General features: G+C 46.6%; 1 protein-coding gene across 1 annotated transcript in view; it reads right to left on the bottom strand.

Moving 5' to 3' along the window:
• The window catches only part of LOC119962826 (vasculin-like), a 115,606-nt gene that overhangs the window by 18,662 nt on the left and 74,380 nt on the right, over positions 1 to 22,564 (bottom strand). The window contains exon 9 of the mRNA XM_038790957.1: positions 21,376 to 21,543. Within this exon, the coding sequence (XP_038646885.1) occupies positions 21,376 to 21,543 (168 nt within the window). The remainder of the gene's footprint in view (positions 1 to 21,375; positions 21,544 to 22,564) is intronic.

Here is a 22,564-nt window from a genome sequence, read left to right as displayed (position 1 = left end):
TGTACAGAGGTTCATCCCCAAGAAAAGAAAGATTATCCGGGGAGGGATTAGACAGCCATGGCTGACAAAGGAGGTCAGGAAATGTATCAAAGAAAAAGAGAGATCCTATAAAGTGGCCAAAAGCACTGGGAAATCAGAAGATTGGGAAGGCTACAAAAACAAACAGAGGTTAACAAAGAGACAAATAAGGAAGGAGAGGATCAAATATGAAGGCAGGCTAGCCAGTAATATAAGAAATGATAGTAAAAGTTTCTTTCAATACATAAGAAACAAACGACAGGCCAAAGTAGACATTGGGCCAATTCAAACTGATTCCGGAAGGCTAGTGATGGGAGACGAGGAAATGGCTGGAGAACTTAATAAGTACTTTGCGTCTGTCTTCACAGTGGAAGACATGAGTAATATCCCAAAAATTATAGAGGGTCAGGGGGCTGAGTTGAGTATGGTTGCCATTACAAAAGAGATGGTGCTAAAAAAGCTAAAAGGTCTTAAAATTGACAAATCTCCTGGCCCCGATGGGCTACATCCTAGAGTTCTGAGGGAGGTGGCTGAAGAAATAGCGGAAGCGTTGGTTGAGATCTTTCAAAAATCACTGGAGACAGGGAAAGTCCCGAACGATTGGAAGATCGCTGTTGTAACCCCCTTGTTCAAGAAAGGATCAAGACAAAAGATGGAAAATTATAGGCCAATTAGCCTGACCTCGGTTGTTGGTAAAATTCTAGAATCGATCGTTAAGGATGAGATTTCTAAATTCTTGGAAGAGCAGGGTCGGATTAGAACAAGTCAACATGGATTTAATAAGGGGAGGTCGTGCCTGACGAACCTGTTAGAATTCTTTGAGGAGGTGACAAGTAGGTTAGACCAGAGAAACCCAGTGGATGTGGTCTATCTGGATTTCCAAAAGGCCTTTGATAAGGTGCCACACAGGAGGCTGCTGAGTAAGGTGAGGGCCCATGGTGTTCGAGGTGAGCTACTGGCATGGGTTGAGGATTGGCTGTCTGACAGAAGGCAGAGAGTTGGGATAAAAGGTTTTTTTTCAGAATGGCAGCCGGTGACCAGCGGTGTCCCACAGGGTTCAGTGTTGGGGCCGCAGCTGTTCACCATATATATTAATGATCTGGATGAAGGGACTGGGGGCATTCTAGCGAAGTTTGCCGATGATACAAAGTTAGGTGGTCAGGCAGGTAGTGCTGAGGAAGTGGGGAGGCTGCAGAAGGATCTAGACAGTTTGGGAGAGTGGTGCAGGAAATGGCTGATGCAATTCAACGTGAGAAAATGTAAGGTCTTACACTTTGGAAAAAAGAATCCAAGCATAGACTACTTTCTAAACGGTGAGAAAATACATAATGCCAAAGTACAAAGGGATCTGGGAGTGCTAGTCGAGGATTCCCTAAAGGTAAACATGCAGGTTGAATCTGTGATTAAGAAAGCGAATGCAATGTTGTCATTTATCTCAAGAGGGTTGGAATATAAAAGCAGCGATGTGCTACTGAGCCTTTATAAGGCTCTGGTTAGGCCCCATTTGGAGTACTGTGTCCAGTTTTGGGCCCCACATCTCAGGAAGGACATACTGGCACTGGAGCGTGTCCAGCGGAGATTCACATGGATGACCCCTGGAATGGCGGGTCTAACATATGATGAACGGCTGAGGATCCTGGGATTGTATTCATTGGAGTTTAGAAGGTTAAGGGGAGATCTAATAGAAACTTACAAGATAATACATGGCTTAGAAAGGGTGGACGCAAAGAAACTGTTTCCGTTAGGCGAGGAGACGAGGACCAGTGGGCACAGCCTTAGAATTAGAGGGGGTAAATTCAGAACAGAAATGCGGAGACATTTCTTCAGCCAGAGAGTGGTGTGCCTGTGGAATTCATTGCCGCGGAGTGCAGTGGAGGCCGGGACGCTAAATGGCTTCAAGGCAGAGATAGATAAATTCTTGATGTCGCGAGGAATTAAGGGCTACGGGGAGAATGCTGGTAGGTGGAGTTGAAATGCCCATCAGCCATGATTGAATGGCGGAGTGGACTCGATGGGCCGAATGGCCTTACTTCCACTCCTATGTCGTATGGTCTTATGGAGGGCAGAATGTGGGGGGGGGGGGGGGGGGGGGGCAATCAAGAATGCAGTAGGATGAAAATGTGAAAAAGGAGAATAAAAATATTTTTTTAAAAAGAATGCACGAGGATAGTCAGATTTTGCGGTAACAAAGGCATAGATAAGGTTTCAGCTGTGGATGAGCTGAGGCTGGGCAGATACAAACAGTGTTGCAAAGGTGAAAATATGTGGTCTTAGTAATGGCATGGATACAGGATCGAGAGGCCACCTCGTGGTCAAATATGACACTGAGGTTGCAAACAGTATGGTTTAACCTTTATTATGGAGAGAGGGGGAATCGGTCACAAGAGTTTGAGACTGGGACCAAAAACATTAGCTTCAGTCTTCCCAATATTTAATTGGAGGAAATTTCTGCTCATCTAGTGCTGGTTGCTAGATAAGCAATTTGAGAATGTATGGAGTGTAGAAGAGTCAAGAGCAGCAATGGTGAAATGAAGCTGGCTGTTGTTAACTTAAATGTGGAAACTGACATGAATGAGGTACAGGATTTGGATGAGAAACAGGGGATGGCTCCCCAGAAATAGCTATGTGGGAATGTGAAGAGAAGCCATTGTTGATTACTCTGCCTACTATCAGATAAATAAGAATGGAATTAGTCAGGTGAAGTCCCATTAGCTGTGGAAAAATATTGAGAAAGGATGATGCGATGAACTGTGGTGGCAGTGGTTAGCACTGTTGCCTCAGAGCACCAGGTCGCAGGGTTCAATTCCAGCCTTGGGTGACTGTGTGGAGTCTGCACTTTCTCCCAGTATCTGCATGGATTTCCTCTGGGTGCTCCGGTTTCCTCCCACCATCCAAAGATGTGCAGGTTAGCTGGATTGGTCATGCTAAATTGCCCCTTGGTGCCCAGGGATGTGTGGGTTAGGTGGGGTTATGGGTTTGCAGGGGTAGGACAAGAGCCTGGTTAGGATGCTCTTTCAGGGGATCAGTGCAGACTTGATGAACCAAATGGCTTCCTCCTGCACTGTAGTGGTTCTGTGAAGGCTACAGACAGAAGGAAAAGGATGAGAGGGATAGTTTGCCTTTTGTCAAAGTCACATAGGATGTCATTTGTGACGTCGATAAGAGCAACTCTGGTAGCAGGGACAGAAATCTGCTTGAAGGAATTCAAACCTGGATTTCAAGGGAAGATGGGCATGGATTTGGGAAGCAACAACATATTTAAGAACCTTGGAGAGGAAACAGGGTTTGGAAATTGGCAGAGTTTGCAAAGATGGTGGGCCACAGGATTTATTTTGAAGAGAGTAGTGATAACAGCAGACTTGAAAGAGGGAGAGAGGGACAGAATGAGAGGAGAGAGAGAGAGAGAGAGAGAGAGAGAGAATCATTAACAAGGTGAGTTAATATGGCATAGAATTTCTATCATAGAATTTAGTGAAGGAGGCCATTCGGCCCATCAACACTGCACTGGCTCTTGGAAAGAGCACCCTACCCAAGGTCAACACCTCCACCCTCACCCAGTAACCCCACCCAACACTAAGGGCAATTTTGGACACCGGGGCAATTTATCATGGCCAATCCACCTAACCTGCACATCTTGGGCATCCAGGAAGGCAAGCTGGATGGTCAGTAGTTTAGTGGTAACCGGGTTGAGAAAGCAGGAGGTGGGTTTCATGGACAAGATGAGCTTGGAGGGCATGATAAGAAGTAAGATTAGAAAAAGAAAGAAGTTCAGATCAGGATGGGGGGGTGCCTTAGAGGAGGTTCAACCCGAAGGGTTAGGGAAAAGGAGAGATGTAACAGAAGCAACTGATCAGATGATCGCAATCTTAGGGACAGAAATCTACATGTTCCATGTACTCGTCATCACAGAATCTTTACAGTTCAGATGGAGGCCATTCAGCCCACCGAGTCAAAATTCCCTTTTGAATATCTCCATCGAACTTGCCTCCACCACTCTCTCAGGAAGTTCGTTCCAGTCTCCAACCACCCTCTAGGTGAAAAAAGAACATTCCCTCACATCCCTTCTACTCCTTTTGCCAATTTTTTTGAATCTGTGCCCTCTAGTTCTTGATGCTCTCGAGTGGAACAGTTTCTTACGGTTTACCCTGCCCATACCCCTCAGGATCTTGAATTCTTCTACCAAGTCTCTTCTCATCCTTCATTTCTCCAAGGACAACAGTCCCAACCTCTCCAATCTATCCTCATAGCTATAGTTCTTTAGCCAGGAAATCAATCTTGTGAACCTCCTCTGTATTCTCTCCAGTGTCTTCACATTCTTCCTCATCATGAACCAGAACTGGATGGAGTAATCCAGATGAGTCCCAACTAGTGCCTTATACAAGTTCAACAGGGCTTCCTTACTCTTGTACAATGCCCCCTTTACTAAAACTCAAGATACTTACGGTAAAGTTGCCATATTCCCAGATGACCATAGGCTGCTTTCACCTTTGAGGGGCGAGCTGACTGGTGGCGATTTAACCCGAGGATCACCACACCTCAAGCGAGGGCCAAGGTTGAGAAGGTGGAGCCTTTATCAATAACCTCAGCCAGTACAGGAATTGAACCTGGGCTGCTGGCATCACTCTGCATCATGAACCAGCTGTCCAGCCAAATGAGCTAAACTGGACAAGATATTGCTTTATTAACTGCCTCTCAACATGGCCTGTCATCTTCAATGACGTATGTACATATGCACTTTGTTCCTGCACCTCCTTTAGCATTTTTCCCTTTATTTTATACAGTCTCTCCATATTCGCATCACACTTCTTTGCATTCTCCGCCACTTGTCTGTCCAATCCACCACCTCGTCTATGTCCTTTTAAAGTTCAAAGCTAGCCTCACCACAGTTGACAATATTTCCAATCTGCTTACCATCTATAAATTTTGAAATCATGCGCCAACACCACAGTCTAGCTCTTTAATACATATCAGAAAGAGCAAGAGTCCCAATACTGACCCTCAGGGAACTCCATTACAAAGCTTCCTCTAATCTGAAAAGACATTGGGGGAAGAGAGTGGTGAAGATGGGGAGAGGATTTTAAGAACACGGCTTGTAATATAGGAAAGAAGCAGAGGGTCAACCTTGCATTCCAGGATGATTCTGGAACAGCTTTCACAATAAGGGCTTTTCACAGTAACTAAATTGCAGTGTCAATGTAAGCCTACTTGTGGCAATGAAGATTATTATTATTATGGCGATCAGTCAGATCTAGCAGTGAATGGTTAAACTAGTTATCCACCATGTCTCTTGGAAGTCTTCAACCCTTGGACTTGAGGGAGGGGGGCCGAGGGCCATACCAGGGAAACGGCCCAGCTGAGAGAGAAAGTAATGTTCTATTTGATATTGGGAAATTAAAGATGAGATTGGTAGCTTCAGAATGTCATTGTGAACAGAGGACCCAAGGAGAGGCACTGAAAATTTGAAAATTCTATTTAAGTAAGAGTTTTTCCCCAGGTGTGATACAGAAAGTAAGATATAGGTGGAGAGCAATACAAGGAAATAATCAGAGATGCTTTATCTATGGATACATAAATGTTTGTAACATGAAATATTCTCGAATATTCCCAACCCAACAATATACTTCACACCCATTTGAGAGCAGCTCAACAAAACAAGCCCCTATTCTCTGGATAGAATTCTTAGTCATGTTTCAAGGATATAACATAAGCTTGGGGAGTAAACAGAGTAGCAGCTTTCACAACTTCAGGATGTCTCAAAACACTTTACAACCAATGACTTTTGGAGTGCGGTCATTGGTGCAAGAAACGCAGCAGCCAACTTGTGAACAGGGAAGTCCCACAAAGCATAATGATCAAATAATCAAAAGGTCAGAACAAAATGGGATTGACATGTTAGATTCTACCGTTCATAGTCCAGTAAAAATGAGAAATTACTTGTTCCCTTTGCATATACAGGGGTGACAAAAAGTTGCAGAAATGCCCAACTCTCTTGCCATGCACATGCCTAACGTAAATCATGACATTACATAAATGAGAGATTTCAAAGTTCCAGCTCCAGTCATAGTTTTCCAAATGATGTGAACAGAGTGCCACAACACAAAAGACAAATGACTGAATCCCTCAGCACACAGTAATATTCCTGGATTTGCAAATTATTTCAAAATATGCAGCAAGACAAATTTTGAACAAAGGTAGATTCAGAAATATCTGGATCCTTCACAAAACTGACAGGATAGGCGGTGATAAGAAATACATTCTAATAACATTCCGAAGCACTCAAAATTCATACGTTACACTTCCAGTGGCGGCCATGGTGTGAGTGGTTGCACACAGAGCAGCTCCAGCTCAAAGGCTTAGAACCAAGCTCTTTTTACCCCAAAACGGGAGACAATGCGACGGAATAGTACAGCTGAAGGTTGGAGGAGAAGTACCCCCCAGGTGTGGCATGTCTGCTGGTTATCAAACCCGGCAGGTGAAAGATTTGGCAAAGGAGTCGAAAGAGAGCTGTGGCGCAGCAGTTATTAGAAAGATGGTGGAGGAGGAAAGGCCAGTGTAAGCTGAAAAGCCCCAAATGGAACAGTTGATGGCCTTCATCAAGGAAGAAATGAAAATGAAATGAAATGAAAATTGCTTATTGTCATAAGATGGCTTCAAATGAAGTTACTGTGAAAAGCCCCTAGAAGAGTTCAGTCAACAAAAGAAAGAGATGCAGGAGGACTGACCGAAGGCCATTGCAGGGGCTGTGGCACCCCTGAAGGGCTCATTGGAAAGAGTCAAAAAGTGTTTGGAGGCACATGGGGGGGGGGGTCACAGATCTGGGAGATGGAGAGGGTGATGTTGGACCACAGGTGGTATTGGAGGCGAGTCTCTTAGGAGGCCTTTGCAAGACGCTGAGAGCAAAGGTGGAAGAGTAAGAGAATAGGTCGAGAAGGCAGAACCTGCACATCCTCGGCCTGCCTGAAGGAGTGGACGGCACGAGTGCCATGAGGTACGTCTCAAGGATGTTGGCAGGGCTGGTGGCAGATGGGTTCCTGGACAAGGCCCCAGAGGTGGATGGAACGCACAGGTCTCTAAGGCAGAAGCCAAGAGCAGGGAGCCGCCGCGGGCAGTGATCGCAAGACTCCACAAGTTTGTGAAAAAGAGATCCTGCAGTGGGTCAGGGAGAAATAGAACTGTGAATGGGAGGGGAACAAGGTCCAAATATATCAGGACATTGGAGCGGAACTGGTAAAACGGCGTACCGGATTTAACAGGGCCAAGGCGGTGCTGTATAGACAGCAGATCAGGTTCAGGGTGCTCTACCAGGCAAAACTGTGGGTGACCTTTGAAGGCCGGGAATATTACTTTGAAATTCCAGAAGCGGTCGATGACTTCATTATATAGCACAAACTGGGGAACAACTGAACTTTACTGAGAGACAGAGGAGCGGGCACTTGAGAGTACAGAAGATACGGGTAGAGTGGATGCAGGGTGTTTTTTTTTTTCTTTTCCTCGTGGGTGGAGAGTTCTTGTTGGGTCGGTTATTTGTAGCAGGGGTGAACAGAACGGAGGTGAAGGAGAATGCTGAGAGAGGAAACCATGGTCCTCCACCTGGCCAGGCAAAGGATTGGACCACTTAAGGACAGTAGGGGGAATCTATGTGTTGAGCCAGAGGAAATGGGCGAGGTACTAAATGAGTACTTTGCAACAGTGTTCACCAAAGAAAGGGACTTTGTGAAAGATGATTCTTGGGTAGGGTGCGTGGACAGTCTGGATCACGTTAATATCGAAAAGAAGAATGTATTGGGTCTTTTAAAAGATATTAAAAGGTAGGTAAGACCCCTGGGCCAGATGAGATTTACCCCAGAACACTGAGGGAAGCAAGGAAGGAAATTGTTCGGGCCTTGACTGACATCTTTGCATCCTCATTGGCTACAGGCGAGATCCCAGAGGACTGGAGAATAGCTAATATGGTACCACTGTTTAAGAAAGGTAGCAGGTGTAACCCTGGAAACTATAAGCTGTGAGCCTCACATCAGTAGTAGGTAAATTATTGGAGAGAATTCTCAGGGACAGGATTTATACCCATTTGGAAACAAATCGACTCATCAGCTATTGCACAATTTTGTGAAGTGGAGGTTGTGTCTCACTAACTTCATCGAGTTTTTTGAGGTGACGACAAAAATGATTGATGAAGGGAGGCTGGTCGATGTTGTTTACATGGATTTCAGTAAAGTCTTTGACAAGGTGCCTCATGGCAGACTGGTGCAAAAAGTGAATTCACACAGGATCAGAGGTGAGGTGGTAAGATGGATACAGAACTGGCTCAGTCACAAAAGGCAAAGGGTAGCAGTAGAAAGGTGTTTTTCCTGAATGGTAGGTTGTGACGAGTATGGCAGATAGTGTGGAGGATTGTCAGAAGATACAGCAGGAAATAGATAGGTTGGAGACTTGGGCAGAGAAATGGCAAATGGAGTTTAATCCAAACAAATATGAGGTAATGCATTTTGGTAGCTCTAACAGAGGGGAAATATATCGTAAATGGCAAAATACTTAGGAATATAGAAAGTCAGAGAGATCTGGGCGTGCATGTCCAACAGATCTTTGAAGGTGGCAACACAAGTGAACAAGGTAGTCAAGAAAGCATACGGAATGCTTGCCTTCATTAGATGGGGCACAGAGTATAAAAACTAGCAAGTCATGCTACAGTTATATAGAACCTTGGTACGGCCACACATGGAATATTGCACACAATTCTGATCGCCACACTACCAGCCAATTGTGGAGGCTCTGGAGAGGGTACAGAGGAGGTTTACCAGGATGTTGCCTTGTCCGGAGGGCGTTAGCTGTGCGGAGGGGCTCGATAGACTCGGACTGTTTTCATTAGAAAGATGGAGGTTGAGGGGTGACCTGATAGCGGTCTATAAGATTATGAGGGACATGGATAGAATGGATGGGCAGGCACTCTTTCCCAGGGCGGAGGGGTCAGTCACCAGGGGGCATAGGTTTAAGGTCCATGGGGCAAAGTTTAGAGGAGATGTGCGAGGCAGGTTTTTCCACAGAGGGTGGAGAGTGCCTGGAACATGTTGCCAGGAGAGGTTGTGGAAGCAGATATTTTAATGACGTTCAGAAGGCATCTTGACAAACACAAGGATAGGATGGGTATAGAGGGATACAGCACAAGGAAGTGTGAGGGTTTTTGGCAAAGGTTGGTATCATGACTGGTACAGGCTTGGAGGGCCGAAGGGTCTGTTCCTGTGCTGTATTGTTCTTTGTTTTCAACGTCTTGCAAAGGTCTTCCAAGAGCACCACCTCCTGCCTCCAATGCCACCACCCGATCGCTGTGGTCTGACATTACCCTCTTGATCTCTCAGATCTGCGACCACTGTGCCACCAAGCATTTCTCCACTCACTCCATCAATCCCTTCAGGGGTGCTACAGCCCCTTCGATGGCCTTTGAACGATCCTCCTGAATCTCCTTTCTCTGCTGGCATAACTCTTGCTTGATGAAGGCCATCAACTGTTCCACCCGAGGCTTTCCTACTTGCACTGAACCTTCCCCTTCCACCATCTTTCCACTAGCTGCTGCGCCACAGGTCTCATCCAACTCCTTGGCCAAGTCCTTCTTCTGCCAGGTGTGGTAACCAGCAGACATACCACTCACAAAGGGAATTTCTCCTCCAACCTTCAGTTACATTTTTCTGTCGATGTTACACCCAATTCTGGGTAACAAGAGCTCTTTTCTACGCCTTCAAGCAGGAGCTGCCCTGTGTGCAACCACTCACATCATGGCCGCCACCGGAAGTCAACTCCCCAGTAATATAAAGGCGATTGTTAAACATGACTTTGACCTCGGTGAGAGGGCTGGAGGTGGTGGTGCCCACGGATGTGGGGAAGGTATTCGATCCGGTGGAGTGGCGGTACCTGTTCGAGGTCCTGGGGAGGTCAGCCTGACGTTTGCGGCATGGGTCTGCCTGTTACATGTGGCCCTGGTGGTGAGTGTATGGGCCAATGAGATGAAATAATAGAGTTTCGGGTTGCACAAGGGAACGAGGCAGGGGTGCCTGCTATTGCTGCTACTGTTCACGCTAGCTTTAGAGCCCTTGGCAATGGCCCTTAGGGAGATCGGAAGAGTGGCAGGGAATTAGGAGGGGGAGCAGGGAGCACTGGGTGTTGCTATATGCAGATCACCTGTTGCTGTGTGTGCGTCGGACCCACTGGAGAGCATAGGGAGGATTATGGGCCAATTAGAGGGGTTTGGGACTGTCTCAGGTTATAAACTGAACGTGGGAAAAGCGGGACGTTCCCGGTGAACGAGTTGAGTCAGAGAGCCAGCTTAGGGGGGAGGTTACCATTCAAGGTAGTAGGGATACGTTCAGATATCTGGAGATCCAAGTGACAGGAGAGACTTGGCACGGAAGGTGTGGACAGGGTTCCCCAAGCTCCCAAAGTATGCACTATTGGAACGGTTGCTGCTTCCAGATGTGGAAGGGTGGGCAGGATTGGGGACATTTATAAATGGTTGGGAGAGCAGGGGGTGAAGATTAGAAGAAGTGGGCGAAGGAGCTGGGAGTGGAGATAAATTGAAGAGTGTGGAGTGAGGTACTACGTAGGGTGAACTTGACCTCATCATGTGCGAGGATGAGCCTGATACAGTTTAAGGTGGTACATAGGGTGCATAAGGAATAGCGGTCAGCAACACCGCCGGGGATGATGGCCTGGCTAAGGGACCTATATGACTTCCTCCATTTGGAAAAAAATTAAGTATGAACCGAGGATGTCATCGGACGGCTTCGAGACAAAGTGGGGGCTGTTCGTGGCCATGTTCGAGGGGCTGTTCGTCGCAGAGGAAGGGGGGAAAACATGTGCAAACTGTAAAAATGTGTGATGGGGAGCATGTCCCCCAGATTATTTATGTTTTGCAACTGTTTGAATAAGTTTAGAACAAAATACATTTTTAAAGAAAAGAATAAGTTTCTGAAGTGTAGTTACTGTTGTTACGCAGGCAAACAAGACAGCCACTTTCCACAGTACAGTGAAACACCCTGTTTGCACATCAACCCATGAGTGCTGCCATTGATGTAATTGATCAATTTCTTCCTCCATAATGGGGGGGGGTTGTGCTACTTATTATTAGCCAGCAACGCCCTGCTGAAACTACATTTCTAGATATTCAACAAAGGAGATTTGGGCTCAGCTACAGTGCTCATGCAACCAAATTGGCTGCAAATACTCGGTCAATGTTGCCAAGAAACAGGCAATTTTAACTAAGCTATATTTATATTTTTGGGTATTATAAACAAGGTATAGATTTAGGTGAGTTTGATTGTGTGTTTCGGTGCAAGAAAGGGTTGAAACTTTAGTTTGATTAGCGCTAAATGTTTGCAAATAGAGAGGTTTTGGTTTTATTTTAAACGGTGCTGCATTGGTATTAAAGGGTTGATGACGTGACAGTAAACACGTGTTAAAGCAAGCTCAACAACCAGGGATCATTTTAAATTAGAAAGAATTTTTGAGTTTAGTTTTAAGCTGGACTCAGCAGCAGTTAGAACTATGCAGAAAGGAAGCAGCTCTCACAGACACTGCCAGAAGCAGAGCAGCAGGACAATGGAGTAAGGAGAAGAAAGGAAGTCCCAGAAGTTAAAGCACGGGTAGTTCTAGAAACTAGAAATGAAAGACAAGTCCCAGGAAGACTGAAGTCAAAGGGACAAAAGGAACTAGAAATTGAATAAGGGACTATATACTCAAGTTAAAGAAAGGGGCAGAAAAATACTCCTAGTTAAAGACAGCTGAAAGGTGCAGACCTGGAGAGGTCAGCTAACGAGAAACCAGATATCTGAAGTAATCCTAAGGTTGGTGATATCTCAATACAGCCTGTGAAGTAGTGATGTTCTTTAAGTGTGGCTGGGTACCTGAGAGATTGTATGGAAGCTTGAATGCATGTGGAAATCCAAGGCAGAGGAATACTGAAAAGAGAGATTAAAATTCTGGAAGTGGATCCATGGTGAAGGCATCAGAGATAAAGCATTGTTTGGGAGAAGATTCTGAGGCATGACTTCCGGCTGCGGCAATGAGTGAGTGAGCCGCACATTCAGGGGCTCTCACTCCGGCGGAATTTGAGGACCTGGTCCCCCGGTTTTGCGGGACTGTGGAGCTGTGAAAGGATGGCCACGGAGGTGCGGAGGAGGGAGCAGAACTGCATGGAACCGCGAGAGGGCAGAAAGCAGCGAAAACGGGAGAGGAAGGGACAAAGGCAAGGTGCAGGGGAAGCTGACCCGGGAGCCAAGATGGCAGACCTACGGATCGGCGATCCAGCAAGCGCTGGAAAACATGCTGCAGGTTATTAAAAACAGTTTTGAGTCGTTGAAGCGGGATAACTTGGACCCACTTCAGAAGGCAGTGGATCAGCTGAACCAGAGACTGGATGCCCAGGACGAAAAAGTTAAGGAGCTGGGAGAGGCGGTGGAGGAGCAGGCGGATGCGCAGACGATTGCGGCGCTAGAAGTGGACGGGTTGAAGGAGAGACAGAGAAGACTGCTGGACAGAGTAGAGGAGCTGGAAAATAGAGCCCATAGACAAAATCTGAGGATTATCGGCCTCCCGGAAGGGGTTGAGGGAGCAGATGCCACAGCATTTCAGGCGGACCTGTTGATGCAGCTGATGGGGGGCTGAAGCCTTTCCGCGACCGCCGGAGCTGGAGGGGGCCCACAGAGTACAGACGAGGGGGTACGTCCAGGGGGTCCCCCCCCGTCCGATGGTGATTAGGTTCCACAGGTTTGTGGAAAAGGAGCGGGTGCTGCAGTGGGCAAAGAGCGCCAGGAGCAGCACGTGGAATAACAGTGTTCTTCGCATTTGCCAGGATCTAAGCCAGGAGGTGGCTAGGCAGCGAGCAGCCTTTAAACAAGTTTAAGGAGGTGTTATTCAAAAAGCACGTGAAGTTTGGTCTGCTCTTCCCGGCCCGTCTTTGGGTCATGCATCAGGGCCAACACCACTACCTCTGAGCCCGAAGAAGCGATGGACTTTGCGAGGGATCAGGGGCTGGTCCCGAAAAAAGGACCCACGGATGCAAGCTAGGGTCCAAGAATTACCGTTTGATGCTTACTGTGCCTGGACTGCTGGTCAACTGTTTGCTGTTTTAAAGGTGCCATGTGGTGTATATTTTGTGGGCAGTTTTTGCCTGGGGGGGACCCGACCCCCCCCCCCCCCCCCCCCAAGGCTGGAATGTCAGGGGACTAAATGAGCCAGTTAAAAGGGTACGTGTGTTCGCACATCTGCGGGCTCTGAAGGCGGACATAATTATGTTGCAGGAGACACATCTGAAAAAGTGTCTGACCAGACTAGGCTAAGGAAGGGCTGGATTAGCCAGGTCTTCCACTCGGACTTGGATTCTAAATCCAGGGGGGTAGCAATTATGATCAATAAGCGGGTTCAATTTGAGGCGGAAGGTGTAGTCGCAGACAGGGGGGGGCAGATTACTTATGGTAAGGGGCAAACTGGAGGGGAGAAGAGTGGTGCCGGTGAACATATATGCTCCGAACTGGGACGACGTGGACTTTATCAAAAAAAGAGTGCTGGGGAAGATCCCGAACCTAGACTCAGAGGCTGATAATGGTGGTGGGGGGGGGGGGGGGGGGGGGGGGGGGGGGGGGGACTTTAATACGGTCCTTGACCCGGGGCTGGACCGGTCGTGTCCCAGAACGGGTAGACTCCCAGCAATGGCAAGGGAGCTGAAAGGGTTCATGGAGCAAATGGGGGCAGTGAACCCATGGAGAGCCAGACAGCCGACGGGAAGGGGATACTCGTTTTACTCACATGTTCATAAAGTATATTCTAGGATTGATTTCTTTATCTTGAGCAGGGACTGTGTAGGGGAGGTAAAGAATATGGAATTATCGGCAATCACTATCTCGGACCATGCCCCGCACTGGGTGGACCTGCAGGTTGGGGGGGGACGAATTACCAACGCCCGCAATGGAGGTTAGACGGAGGATTGTTGTCAGAGGAGGGGATATGTGAGACTTCGGAAGTGTATGCAAAACTACTTGCAGGTGAACGATACGGGGAGGTTTCAGCAGTGACCCAGTGGGAGGCGTTGAAGGCAGTAGAGGAGGGAGCTGATCTCAATTCAGGCTCACAGGGTCTGGGCGGACAGAGCAGAAATGGACAGATCGGTTAGGGAAATTTATTGGATAGACGAGGAGCATGCGGGGTCCCCGGGGGAGGACCTACTAAGGGAGAGACGGAGATTACAATCGGACTGGGGGTGCTATCCACGAGTAGGGCAGTGGGACAACTTAGGAAGGCGAGGGGAGTGGTGTATGAGCATGGGGAGAAGGCCAGCAGATTGCTAACGCAGCAACTCAGGAAGAGGGAGGCGGCCAGGGAAATAAGTAGAGTGATGGATGGGGAGGGGCGCAGAGTGGAGGACCCGGCAGGACTGAATAAGGTATTCCGGGACTTCTATATAAAGCTGTATACTTCAGAACCCCCGGAAGAGCCGGAGGAGATGAAAAGGTTCCTGGACAGACTAACATTCCCAAAAGTAGGCGGGGGACTAGTGGACGGGCTGGGGGCCCCGATTAGAGCGGAGGAGGTATTGGGGGGCCTAAAGGCCATGCAGTCGGGGAAAGCCCCGGGACCGGATGGATAGCCAGTAGAGTTTTACAAGAAGTTCTCGGAGATAGTGGGACCAGTCTGGAGTAGGGTTTTTAATGAGGCTAGGGACAGAGGGACCCTGCCGCCGACGATGTCGCAAGCCACCATCTCGCTGATATTGAAGCGGGACAAGGACCCGGAATCCTGCGGGTCATACAGGCCAATCTCCCTGATCAATGTGGATGCCAAGCTCCTGGCAAAGGTCCTGGCGATTAGAATTGAGGACTGCGTACCGGAGGTGATTGGGGACGATCAGACAGGGTTTGTGAAAGCTAGGCAGCTGACAGCTAACTTGAGAAGATTGCTTAATGTGATCATGATGCCCCCGACGGGCAAGGGGGTGGAGGTAGTGGTGGCAATAGAGGGTGAGAAGGCCTTCGATGGAGTGGGGCGATTTGTGGGAGGTGCTTGGACGGTTTGGGTTCAGGGAGGGACTGGTTAATTGGGTCAGACTACTGTACCAGGCCCCAAAAGCTAGCGTTAAGGCGAACAGGGTAATGTCAGATTATTTGGGGCAGCAGGGTAGCATGGTGGTTAGCATAAATGCTTCACAGCTCCAGGGTCCCAGGTTCGATTCCCGGCTGGGTCACTGTCTGTGTGGAGTCTGCACGTCCTCCCCCTGTGTGCGTGGGTTTCCTCCGGGTGCTCCGGTTTCCTCCCACAGTCCAAAGATGTGCGGGTTAGGTGGATTGGCCATGCTAAATTGCCCGTAGTGTCCTAATAAAAGTAAGGTTAAGGGGGAGGTTGTTGGGTTACGGGTATAGGGTGGATACATGGGTTTGAGTAGGGTGATCATGGCTCGGCACAACATTGAGGGCCGAAGGGCCTGTTCTGTGCTGTACTGTTCTATGTTCTATTTCAGACTACATCGCGGGACCAGACAGGGATGCTCCCGAGATTCCTGTTCATCTTCCAGTGCCTCCCGATTTTTATCCCACGGTCCTTCTTCAAAATGACTGGCAAAATCATCATGAGCTTTGCCTGGGTGGGAAAATCCCCACGGGTGAAGAAGGCGATGCTTGAAAGGAGCCACAGCGAGGGAGGGCTGGAATTGCCGAGTCTGATCAACTACTACTGGGCGGCTAACATAGCCATGATAAGGAAGTGGATGGTAGGTACGGGGTCTATCTGGGAGCGGGTAGAGGTGGCTTCGTGCAGGGGCACCAGTTTGGCAGCCCTGGCCACGGCTCCCCTACCGCTGTCGCCGACCAGGTACTCCACCAGCCCTGTAGTGGGGGCGGCCCTGCGGATATGGGGCAAGTGGAGGAGGCATGTAGGGGAGGTGGGTGCGTCTGTCTGGGCTCCAATATGTGATAATCATCGATTTGCCCCAGGAAACATGGATGGAGGGTTTCGAACATGGCAGCGGGCGTGGGTGAGCGATATGTTCCTGGATGGGAGCTTTGCGAGTTTGAGGGGCTTGGAGGAGAAATTTGAGCTGGTATGGGGAAATGACTTTAGGCACTTACAGATGCAGGACTTTGTCCGCAGACGGGCCCCATCCTCCCCACGCCTCCCGCCAACGGGGATCCAAGACAGAATAGTCTCTAGAGGAGAAGGAGGAGAGGGTAGAGTCTCGGATATTTACAAGGTGCTCATGAAGGGGGAAGAGTCCCAGACGGAGGAACTGAAACTCAAATGGGAGGAGCTTGGCGGGGAGATGGAGGATGGGCTGTGGGCAGAAGCCCCGAGTAGGGTAAACTCAACCGCAACATGTGCCAGGCTCAGCCTGATTAAATTTAAGGTCGTTCACCGGGCCCACATGACAGTAGCTTGGATGGGCAAATTCTTTGGGGTAGAGGCCAAGTGCGCTAGATGCGCGGGAGGACCAGCGAACCACGTTCACATGTTTTGGGCATGTCCTAAGCTTAGGGGGTGCTGGGAGGGATTTGTGGGGATCATGTCCTGGGTGCTAAAAACAAGGGTGGTGATGAGTCCAGGGGTGGCAATTTTCGGAAGACCCGGGAGTCCAGGAGGAGAAAGAGGCCGATGTTCTGGCCTTTGCTTCCCTGATGCGGTAAATACTGCTGGCATGGAGGGACCCAAAACCCCCGAAGACCGAACTATGGCTTTCGGACATGTCAAGTTTTCTGGGTATGGAAAAAATTAAGTTCGGCTTGAGGGGATCTGTACTGGGGTTCGCCCGAAGGTGGCAACCATTCATCGACTTCTTCGCGGGAGAGTGAGCGTCAGCAAGGGAATGATTTTACATTGTGTTTGCACATTTTTGCTTTTTTTTTGTTATCTGTAACTGTTTACAATGCCGAAAAATAGCTCAATAAAATTGTTTGTTAAAAAAAAGATTCTGAGGCATGTCTCTTTGAGAATGGAGTTTGGAAACACTTGAGGCCAGTGGCTCACTGTGTGATAATCATCTGGGGGGAGGAGGGGGATTTGATGAGAAATCCACAGAAGCTGTATTGGGTGTTGTCTGCCACTTGGTTTCAGAGTGAGGTGTGTCTGACCACAATTGGCCTGTTGGTTTACAAGGACAGTGTACTTACTGAGAACAATGTAGTGTAAGATATATTCTCTAACTTGTGTTATCCATAAACATTTTAACACCTTTGTAAAGATATAAGTGGAAGGAGTGTTGTATTATAGTCAATCTTATGTTTAATAAACATTTTATTATTTTGTAACAAGCTAATTGTCAGTTCTATGACCCTGTTCATCCATATTTCTAAGAGAAAAGCAAAAGTTACAGGCTATGAGCCAGGGTTCCATTCTCGGATCTTCTCACCCAGTAGTAACATCAGATGCAATCGTAATAATGTTCATTAATGGACCTGAACCCGAACAGGGAAAACAACATTAGATAAGGTGGAGGACGAGAGAGGTGGAGGACGAGAGTGGTGGAGAGGAAGAGAATAGAAAAATTATGATAGTAAAAATGGAACAGGGCTACAGGATATTAAATACTGCCAAGTTACTGGCAAATGTACAAAACTAATTAGCAAATTGCCATAGTGAAAAATGCAATTCAGGAATTAGTGATATGAGGAGAAGATCCCAAATCTGAAGAAGTTGCATTATTTCAGTGTAGGGTATTGGCTTGACTTCAACAGCATGCAACTCCAGTCATCTACATCATAGAAACGATTAATGACCTAGAAAATTATGGAGATGAGTAACAACTGTGATTTCCATGAACAAAACCTTAAATTAAAAGGAAGGGAAAGTTGGTCCAGTAAGTTTAAGGACAGAGATTGGGTTTCTCTTGTCCTCACCTTCAATCCTACCAGCTTCAGCATTCAACAATTCACCAAATCAATCACCGCCATTTCCATCACCTCCAGTGTGATGGTACAAACAAACATCTTTCAGAAAACACTGTTTCCTCTACAATACCCTGATTCTCAGTCACTGACATTCCAAACTCTCCACCCCTGCAACCCACAGCATATCCATGCAAGCGCAAGATATGCAGCATCTGCCCTTTCACTTCCTCCCTTCTCACTGTCCAATCCAGCAAACATTCCTTGTGAAGCAGCAACGTACTCATAATTTCAAAGAACAGTTAAGGGTCAACCATACTGGTGTAGGATTAGGGTAACATTTAGGCCAGACCGATGAGATAGTCGTCCTCTCGAAAAAAGACATTAGTGAACTAACTGAGAGGACAATAGATTCCCAGTCAATTTCATTTATTTATTTTTTTAAACCTGAAAACGTAAATATCAACTTTTTATTCATCACTACAAAAAGTTAAATCCAGATGCTCATACCTTCCATGGTGGAATTTGATCTCTTGATCATAAGTGAGGATTCCGATTACTGGTTCAGTACATTGGAATACTATGCAAATGATGACAATGTACTGATTAGGAGACCATTTAGCATATCTCCCCAATATGATTCCATCATGTGCCTCTTATTTTACAGTTTTGCCATCATGACCATAAACGCCAGTCCATTTTAAGAATCACTGTAGACAAATTATTGGATCAACTAATCCTCAACTAAACCTTTTCTAATAACTTTGAGATTAAAGATTAGTCCTGTGATTTTTCTCTGCACTTGAAATGAAATGAAATGAAATGAAAATCGCTTATTGTCACAAGTAGGCTTCAAATGAAGTTACTGTGAAAAGCCCCTAGTCGCCACATTCCGGCGCCTGTTCGGGGAGGCTGTTACGGGAATCGAACCGTGCTGCTGGCCTGCTTTCAAAGCCAGCGATTTAGCCCTGTGCTAATTCCTTGTGCTCCGATAATTGGAACTAAATGCATTCCTCAAGTTGCAAGATGCCTCTTCATTCTACAACTCAATGGAAACACCCGTACAACGTGTTTTATAGATTACTGATTCAACAAGATTAATAGTACCATAGGAACTTACATTTTAGGAAGAGGCTATTTGGCCTGTCATACCTATGCTAGCCCTTTGAAAGAACAGTTGTACTTAGTACCAACCCCCTGCTTTTTGTTCTTAATCCTCTTTTAAGTTCCTAACCCTGAAGTACCTGTCCAGCAATTTTTAAAAAATAATTCATGGAGTGAGCTCCCAACACCTTTTCAGACACTTTCGAGGTCCCGACAACTTAAGTGAAAAGCCGTCTGGATCTTTTGCCAATTATTTTATATCTGTGGCTTCTGGTTATTGAACCACCCGCCAGTGGCAGTAGTTTCCGATTATTGTTCTCATCAAAATCTCTCATGCACTTGAAATCATATATTGGGTTATTCCTCATCTTTCAGACTTCCAATGAGAATAAACCAAACTTTTCAAATCTCTCCATATAACCAAAATCCCTCATCTCTGGTGGTCAACTTCCTCAGCAGCATGAGGCCTTTTACAGCTTTCCTGAAATGCCCAGAATTGTCCTCCATGCTCCAACTCATTGGCTGGACCAGTATGAATTTTTTGTCTTTATGTTTTATACCTCTTTTGGAAAACCATGGGCACGATTCTCCCTCCCCCCCCCGCAGGGTTGGAGAATAGCGGGAGGGCCTCCTGACATTTTTCACGCCCTCCCGCTATTCTCCCCCCCCCCCACGCCACGAATCACCGCTCGCTGTTTTTTTTACGGTGACCGGCGATTCTCCGAGGACGATGGGCCGAGCGGCCGGGCCTTCACGCCCGTTTCAACACGGCAGCAAACACACCTGCTCGCTGCTGTCATGAAACGGGCACCAGATGACCGTTTGGGGCATCTGGGGGCCAATTGGCACGGCAGTACCATGGCCGTGCCAAGGGGGGGCCGTGCGTCCGTAACGGACGCACTCTTTTCCCTCTGCCGCCCCGCAAGATCAAGCCCCCACATCTTGCGGGGCGGCTTAGGGAAGACGCCAACTGCGCATGCACAGGTTGGCGTCAAGGCCGCGACGCCGTGACGCAATGGGCCGCGCTCCTAGCCCCACCCGGGGGGGGGGGGGGGAGAATCGGCCCCGGAATTGGCCGTGAAGGCTGCCGTGGGTCACGGCCTGTCCCACGGCAGCCTTTACGATTCTCCGCATTTGCGAAGAATCTCGCCCCGTATGGTTTAAGCATCACCTGATCAACTTGCCCTGCCACCTTTCTTGTTTTGCAGTCAATGACAAAAGGATAGCATTCTCTGCTGACCTCAAGAAAAGAGACCCACAGGACTTAGCAGGCTCTAGAGAATGAGTTTATTCTATTCTGACATGACTATGAATCTGGCACCACCAATTGGGATCCAGGACATCCAGTAATAGAGCAGGCATCAATCTGGCTAATCAGCCAATCAGGCTGAAAAATTTGCATGGACAGTAAACCAGGAAATAAAAAGCAGATTATAGTTCACTTTTTAATCATTTTACAGGAAGCATGATAAAAAGTGGGGTCAGGTGTGGGATTAGGGTAGATGCTGAAATATCAAACAAACAATCTTTGGAAAAATGAAAACCATGAAATGCTAATATTATAATGAAAGGAATAATGCTCTATAACTGCAAAAAATTGCTTTTCAAGGCCAAAGAAGATGTTCACAAGTAATTATGACTTAGCACACCATTAAAACTCAGTTGCACTTCAATGAACATGACCTAACATTTCCAATGGTTCCTACAGTGAGACTAGAGGGTAGAAAGATGCAGTTCACACAATCAGCACAAAAATCAGTGAACTAGCATCTGTGAAGACTGTGCCTGCTGCGAAGCAAGGCATGAACTTCAGACATTCAACTGGATGCACAGGAGTTATCAGTTTTACACAGTAATTACGGTAAACACCAACATTTCAGCCACCATTACAACTAGAACTTCTAGGCCAATTGCCAACTCTTTTCCAAAAATCAACATTCTTTGATAAATTTTCACTTTCCCTATATCGTCCAAGTAGTCTGGAACCGAAAAATTAAGGATGGGATTATTTTAAACATCGTACTCTTCACACAAACAAACAAGGCAGCATTTCCAACATTTGGCTATGTGCTACAATCCAAGTCAATTGTTGCATCTTTATTGTCCTTTACCTTGTGAAACTATAACTATAAGAAAACAAAACTTTTTTTTTTTTTTTAAATGGCCCAGACTACCTCTCAAAACAAGATAGAAAATACATGGCGTTGGCTCGCACCTAAAGATATTTGATAACCTAGTGAAAGATGCATGTACAGCAACAGTGTACAGTTAAATAATTGGTTGCTTGACATTGTTGTGCTACAACATAATACCAGAAAATCATGCAACGCAGCAGAAAGTAAAAGGAACAATATTAAATTATACCAACGAGAACATGCGCATCATCTGGGCTCATTGTTACCTTTTCTTTATCCATATTGTCTCCATCATCAAGATATCCTTCGCCAGATTTGTCCTGTTTCAAAGTCTTCAGAAACTCACTTTTCTTGTCAGAGCGCATGCGAGTCAGTTTCAACATACGAGGTTGACTTGCTATATCAATCGGTGAAGAAGAACTGGAGCGACTACTCTATTTAAATAAATTGAATCATTAAATTAATTCAAAAAGAATCCAGAAGCATGCTCAACATGTAACAAATTACTGTTGGGTGTTTACATATACTATTGAATCAGCTAACAAAAACACACTCAATACAGCAGAAAAATGTCACCAACTGAAGTAAACACTAATAGCGTATCAGTAGGAAGCAGTAGACAAATGGGGTTGAATCACAATTTGGTCTACAAGTCGTAACAGATGGTACATTTCTAAAAGATGCATACTGTACTTTGGAAAAATTGGGCTTTAAAATGAAAATGACAATTATAACGTGGATAGGGTTTATGAACTAATGCAACACGAATGTGCTGACTTGAGAAACAGATTACATTTATATTTGTAAACCATGGGTGATGAATGCTCAAGAGGGGAAACTCAAATCGAAACAAAGTTAATGTAAAACAAAGGCTAACGGGTAGATTTTCCTTTCCACTTGTTTCCCACAGTGTGGCATGAGCTAGTTTTTAAACGGGAAAATAGTTGAATCACAAAATGATTTCTTAAACACCAAAATATCCTGGAAAATCCTGTAAACCATTATAATAAAATAGATTCAGGATTTTTGCCACATACAGTCAGAACCTTGGAGTTCCAGCACATTTTAAGGAATTAAAATCACTCGGGTATCCAGTATATATGTAAGCGCCCGAATGTCCTCGGAGTGGCAATGAGCGTGGAGTGCAACTCCATTGAAGTCCCACTTCTCTTATGGCACTAGTTTCAGGTAGGTTAAAAGTCCACGATAGTGGGGGTGTCGAGTATTGAGGAAGAATCTCCGTGGAAGTGGGAGAGTCCCGGAGTGGGGGTGCAGTGGGCTAACCCTGGGGTACCGATGGGGCTCAACACCTGGGGGTTCGGAGAGTCCTGAAGGGCAGTGTGGCTCCCTACAGCAATTACCCAGAAGTTCGATGAGGTTTTAATTCTTCTAACTTTTTCTGGGTAAGCATTGATGTAACCTAATCAGAACCATTCGAAGTTTGAGATTTAAAAT

Source organism: Scyliorhinus canicula, chromosome 3 (genome assembly GCF_902713615.1).
Source record: "Scyliorhinus canicula chromosome 3, sScyCan1.1, whole genome shotgun sequence".
NCBI classification, from domain to species: Eukaryota; Metazoa; Chordata; class Chondrichthyes; order Carcharhiniformes; family Scyliorhinidae; genus Scyliorhinus; species Scyliorhinus canicula.
Note: the sequence above shows the minus strand (reverse complement) of the source record. Positions and strands in the feature narration are given on the sequence as shown.